The sequence below is a fragment of the Salvelinus sp. IW2-2015 genome, linkage group LG20 (genome assembly GCF_002910315.2).
Source record: "Salvelinus sp. IW2-2015 linkage group LG20, ASM291031v2, whole genome shotgun sequence".
Classification (NCBI taxonomy): domain Eukaryota; kingdom Metazoa; phylum Chordata; class Actinopteri; order Salmoniformes; family Salmonidae; genus Salvelinus; species Salvelinus sp. IW2-2015.
In genome coordinates this window covers 20,461,922-20,468,379 of record NC_036860.1, presented here as the reverse complement: position 1 = coordinate 20,468,379, position 6,458 = coordinate 20,461,922, and the positions used below count along the sequence as shown (strand labels likewise).

General features: G+C 40.8%; 1 protein-coding gene across 1 annotated transcript in view; it reads left to right on the top strand.

Moving 5' to 3' along the window:
• The first annotated feature begins 1,284 nt into the window (after window positions 1-1,284).
• Window positions 1,285-6,458, top strand: part of LOC111979943 (alpha-1A adrenergic receptor-like) — a 19,109-nt gene continuing 13,935 nt past the window's right edge. The window contains exon 1 of the mRNA XM_024010638.2: window positions 1,285-2,254. Within this exon, the coding sequence (XP_023866406.1) occupies window positions 1,285-2,254 (970 nt within the window). The remainder of the gene's footprint in view (window positions 2,255-6,458) is intronic.

Sequence of the window (6,458 nt, the reverse complement as noted above, 5' to 3'; positions counted from 1 at the left end):
ACTGTTGACATCTAGTGGAAGCCTTAGGAAGTGCAATATAACCCCATAGACACTGTATATTAGAAAGGCAATGAGTTGAAAACTAAAAAACTCAGATTTCCCACTTCCTGGTTGGATTTTTCTCAGGTTTTCGCCTGCCATATGAGTTCTGTTATACTCACAGACATGACTCAAACAGTTTTTAGAAACTTCAGAGTGTTTTCTATCCAAACTTACTAATAATATGCATATCTTATCTTCTGGGAATGAGTAGCTGGCAGTTGAATTTGGGTATGCTTTTCATCCAAACGTGAAAATGCTGCCCCTATCCTAGAGAAGTTATTAATGCTGGGCTCCAGAGTGGCTGGTAGGGGATCACTCGACTGCCTGACTCTTCCCTTACGCAATTAATTTGTAATAGCTTACTACCTAACAATGTTTACTCGTTGTGCTAATAATAAAACACACATTGTAAAAGTCTAACTTTCATCAGTAGACTGTGCGCAATGGTCCCTCAAAGATATTGAAAGAGTCGCAAAATTATTTTTTCACAATAAATTGCCCATGAGTTTGTGTAGATTGCAGTTTAACAATGACTAATATGTGTATGAGAGTACAGGTTAGTGCTTTGATTTGTAGTCCTTTCTATATCAATTCAACAAGTTATTGTTGGCGCGCTGGTATTTACATACAGTATATTGCTTAGGGGTCTAAATATAGCCTAGATACTATAATAATTGRTGAGGGTTGATGGCACGCGCTATATGCCTGTTACTTAAATTACCTGTCGACGTAGCCCAGTGCTTATCAGTTTTAGGGTTTCGCGTTGGTCAGTTATGGAAACAATTGTGTGATAGCATGTGCATGTCGGATGACGAATTGTGTAAAAWAAAAAAWWKGTCAATCCAGAAAGGGGAGGAAAGGTTGTATCTTGTGCGCATGGATGCGGGAGGGGTCACTCAGTGGTGTCGCTGTGTTTCAGCAGTTTGTATCACCACGGTGGGAGCGCTGCAGTGGGGAGGGAACGGAGTGAGAGGCGACAGTCACGACGACTGCAGTAACTGGTTAAAGTTATATAATCATGTGTTATGAGACTTAATTTTTCCAGACAACATCATGGGATTATGGAACCACACCATAAAAGGTCATTGCGCTTTTTCTCGCAGTTTTGCGCTCATTCTTAGTAATTGTTTTAGTTTKATTACCATTGAAAATGAAGTACACAGGTGATGTAACAAAATAAACAAAGTTTGTGTTGATCCATGGATTTACACATATCTGGTATGGAGGAACAGGGTCGTCAACATGAATTTTGATACTGCTGATGAAGTCAACTTCTGGAGTAACCGTTCCTCGGAGCTGTACTCGGGGACACAGGGACCATTATCTGCAAATAATTCCAACTTGACCACAGCAAATGACACAGACAATGACACATACACGAGTCCGCTGGATCTTACCCGAGCCGTGTCCGTTGSTATAGTTCTGGGTGCGTTCATTCTGTTCGCAATCGTGGGCAACATACTCGTAATACTTTCCGTTGTATGCAACAGACACCTGCGCATCCCAACAAACTATTTCATTATCAACCTAGCCATTGCGGACCTGTTGCTGGGTACAACCGTGCTGCCCGTGTCTGCAACATTGGAGATTCTTGACTACTGGGTATTCGGGAGGATATTCTGTGACATCTGGGCGGCAGTGGACGTGCTATGTTGCACTGCTTCCATTATGAGCCTGTGCGTAATATCCATAGACCGTTATATAGGAGTGCGCTACCCACTGCAGTACCCCTGTATAGTAACGGAGAAAAGAGCCCTTTTGGCCATGCTCGGTGTTTGGGTTCTCGCTACTGTCATTTCCATCGGACCTCTGCTCGGGTGGAAACAACCACCTTCAAATGACGACACCATTTGCCCCATCACCGAAGAGCCCTTTTACGCACTGTTCTCGTCATTGGGTTCATTTTACATACCTCTGGCTGTCATCCTTTGCATGTACTGTCAGGTTTATGTAGTTGCCAAACGGACCACTAAGAACTTAGAGGCGGGGGTCATGAAAGAACACATGGACTCGAATGAGCTCACGCTCAGGATCCACTGCAAAAACGCACAGCTGCAGGAATACTGCGGCGCAGGCAAGGGCCAGACACGGAGCACGCTAACAGTCAAACTGCTCAAGTTCTCCCGAGAGAAGAAAGCTGCTAAAACGCTTGGTGTCGTGGTGGGCATGTTTATTCTCTGCTGGCTGCCATTCTTCCTCGTGCTGCCCATCGGTAGGTTTGGAGTTTTGTTGAGCAAACTGTTGTCATTATTGCCCCCTAGTTGCATTAGGTTAAACTGAACCACATAACTGGTAGATAGATAGACAGACAGACAGACAGACAGACAGACAGACAGACAGACAGACAGACAGACAGATAGACAGATAGATAGATAGATAGATAGATAGATAGATAGATAGATAGATAGATAGATAGATAGATAGATAGATAGATAGATAGATAGATAGATAGATAGATAGGACACTGAATGCATTCATTCTGTTTATAACAAAGACACCTTGAAAATGAGTGTGGTCACCAGGCACGAGCACAGATAGGACTCTACCTGTGCAGAGCACATGACCCTTTGCCCTTCCGGTCTCCAAAGTGCCCTTTTGGGTGGTGGTATTATTTCCCCCCCCCCCCAAAAAAATATATTTTTGTATAATTCTTTTGTCATTGTTGTTCGGATCCCATTTCCCGCAAGTCATCAAGTTCGCCACCCCCCACCCAGTCTGTTGGTTGCGCATGTTGATCGTTTGTCCTTCCGCGTCACTTTACACACAGACAATGTCAGCTWAACATAGACTGAAGATGCTTATCTGTCTCTCTGTGACGGCCGAAAACTTCATAGTTGAATATTAATAGCCGAAAAAGTTCGCAATGTTATAAACAAGCGAATCAAGGCCACATTTTTTCAAATTTAAAACAAGCCAACTGAATGCTAAATATAAGCTAAATATTGACATCACTTTCATGTAGGCCTATGTGCAATCGATAGACCTACATCTGAGCCGCTACAATGTTCTTATCTATTAAGCCCATAGGCTACTATTATCTAAAAGCTTACGCATTTCACTGTAGCCTAACCAATAACCAAAAGGTCAAAATATTAGGTATATGTCAACGTTGCTTAACTTGCTACTTCATGTTTAATTATTTTAATTGTTTATTTATTTMATTGTAGAATAGCTGTAGCCTAGGCYTACTTTAAGCTCAATTCCTGCCTGCCCTTAGGCTACAATGATTTGTTGAGCAAAATTTGCGAAAAYCATTGTCATATCCTATTTGTAGGACACATTGATATTTTCTACAGCAAACGAGGGAATGAGCGACTTTTACAGTTTACACAAACTGAAGAAATTCGGAATTTACATAAACCAACATTGCATACAAAATAGCACGAGAACACTTAGAATACATAACACATGGCAAACATATAAAACAAACACTTAAATACACAATAGGCTACAAAACATGTTTTCTCATAATTGGAGAACTGTACTGTGTACAAAATATATTAAAAAGATGACTTCGAATAGCCATAAAACATGTAAAAGCTACAGCGATCTCTTTGGCCTGTATACTAAACATTTTCAGCACGGGACAGCTCCTGTAAAGGCCGTTCAGTTTCATATTGTAACAAGTGCACTGCGTGGTGTTTTKGGAAACGGGTGTGACGTCTTGGTGTGACAGACGTTATTTTTAGGATGCATCGTTAAAACACTCGTAAGCCTAAATTCCATCACTATCGGGATTCGGGAAACCCGGCTCTGGCCTTTGTCCCAGTCTGCCCTGTACGGGTATTGCGCACGCCCGGTATCCAAACATGCGGCTTGAGAGATGCGGTCACTGTCCGAGTGTGTGCAGCTAGCTACCTAGTATAAATATCAGCAGTACAGCCACAACAGCATTGTATTTGATTAATACTTGATTACATCAGATTTAGCCTACATCATTCGGTCTGGCTGGCTGATATGCGCAGCAGAGAGCGACAAAAAGACAGAGGTAGGCGAAATCACAATCAGAGGTAGGCGAAATCACAAAAAGTAAAATAAATTAAACTAGCTAGCAGATCAACATCAAAGATCAGCTGATAACCGACTCCCTTTTACCAATTTCAATCATGTCTTTAGGATACACTGTAACTAGGTTACTTACAATTTGTGATGATGAGAAAAAAATATGTTTTTTTATCTTTACAGGCATTTTGGTACGTTATGAATTTCGAGTTATGATTTATGAAAGTAAAACAACAAATCAAGCAGGGTGCCCTTTTTTTAATTTGGAGCACCTGCCCCCTGAAAGGTCTGTGCATGGCGCTGTGTGTGTGACGTAAGACGACAGCATCTATCTATACAGGATATTCTCTGCTTATCATTCTCACACAAGCACACAGGCATTTATTTACACACACACAGTCTCTCTCTCTCTCTCTCTCTGACACACACACAGATACTATTTTTTTCATATACAGTATGCCAATAATGGAGAGTTTTCATAAGTCTGATGGTAGTCATGTCAAAAATAGAATAATTTGGTTAGGCAGAAAAGGGGTTAATCAGACGCAGTAGGTCTACACCCATGCCAAAACGTGAAAGTGGGGTATGACAGTAAAATACAGCTTCCTTTTATTATCAAAAGATGAACATGCCAAAAATGATTGAAAAAAGACCATAGTTCCCAGCCTGTGGCACCAGAAAATGTTGGTAGCTAGTTAGGGGTAGCTTGGTTATAGCATAAGGGTGCACTCTGGTGTACTAATAAATCATTTATTGTGGGTGCTAATGGGGGTGGTTGGCCTATTCGTGTGTGTGTTTTAGCATCGGCAAGCCTCTATCTTGAGCTTCCCATGTTCCCAGCACCTCTTAAATCAAGTGAGCAACACATTACACATGACAGTGGATTCCTCCTACATCTGTTGTTGACATGGAAAAGTTCAGAGAGACGAAACAGACTTTTATACATGACCATCCCCCCGCCCTCTATATTYGTCTATATTTACAGAATTGTGCCAACCCTGAAATACCAAATCCATTTAGAAATGTATACCGTAGCATGCTCATGCTCTTTGAAAGTCTAATTTCCAAGTCTCAGGCCCACAATCTTCATTCTCTCCATGTGAACTTCACACAGTTAACTGGACATTTTCATTTCAATTTTGTAAAGCAAAAAGTCAATAGGCCTATACCACTAGGAGATTAAATAAATACAGGAGCTACTATATTTTCAATGATTGATTACTGGTATACTAATTATTCTGTGCTTTTACTATCACATCAATAAATCCTGAATCAAGGGTGATATCAGTCAGTCATGACCTTGCGTGAGATAACAGAAATGTACAGTTTTGTGGTGATAATCAGGTTATTTGGCTTTGCTCAAATTACCCAGTTATAATGTCAAATTGCGGCTCCCTATTGGTTCCTGAGGCCTCCTCAGGGTGTGATATAGACTGKCTGTGTGGATGACAGAGATGGAAACAATAATATACGCACTGAGCAGAGCGGTGACCTAGCCTGGCCACACCATGGAAGTGGAAGCATTGTGTAGAGTAGAGGGATGGCATCTAGTAAAAATCACACAGAGTACTTGATGGTGAGCAATCAGACAGTGCTTTGGGTAGTAGCCTAGTTAGTCAAGTTCACGAATCATGTTATTATTATTTACTTAAGGTATGGAGATTGGGAGCGGTTATTATCTCAGTTATGCAATAAAGCCCTAGATATAAACAGTAATAATTGGCATATAGATGGTGTTTTCATTGGAAATTAATGGTAGTCCTTACAAAGCACTCCCTTAGACGAATTGGATAAAAATAGCTGGCTGAAGAATTCTTGGTGTTCATATTTGACAGACTTGTTGCTATTGCAACTGCCAGGATTTTAAAGTATCTTTGTGAGAGCTTTTGCAGATTGTGTGTGACAATAGTTCCACTTTTCAATGCCAGTATAAATTGTACAATTTTTAAACTCTCTGCCTTGACCCGCCAAGGGCATGTTTTGTTTTTGTCACCCAACATGATGTAGTAACCACAAACTATTGTGCTCTGTGATCTATTGTGCCTGTATTTTATGGCTTGTCCTCAGGCGGAGGTGGTGAAGAATAGAAGAATAGATTTTATGGGACAAACAGGAAACCGCATTTTTTCAATTGACAACTGACGGTGGTGATCAGTATAGTGGTTGAGGGCGTTTTGCTTTTTTAATCTCAGAACTCACTAGATGAACCAAAATATTACTGTCACGATCGTCGTAAGAAGCGGACCAAAGCGCAGCGTGGTTTGAATACATTCTTCTATATTTAATGAAGAATACTTAAACAAAAACAACAAAACAAAATAAGACGAACGTGACCGCTATATAAACACTGTGCTAACATGCAACATAACATAGACAATAACCCACAACCTACAATACAAAACAGGCTACCTAAA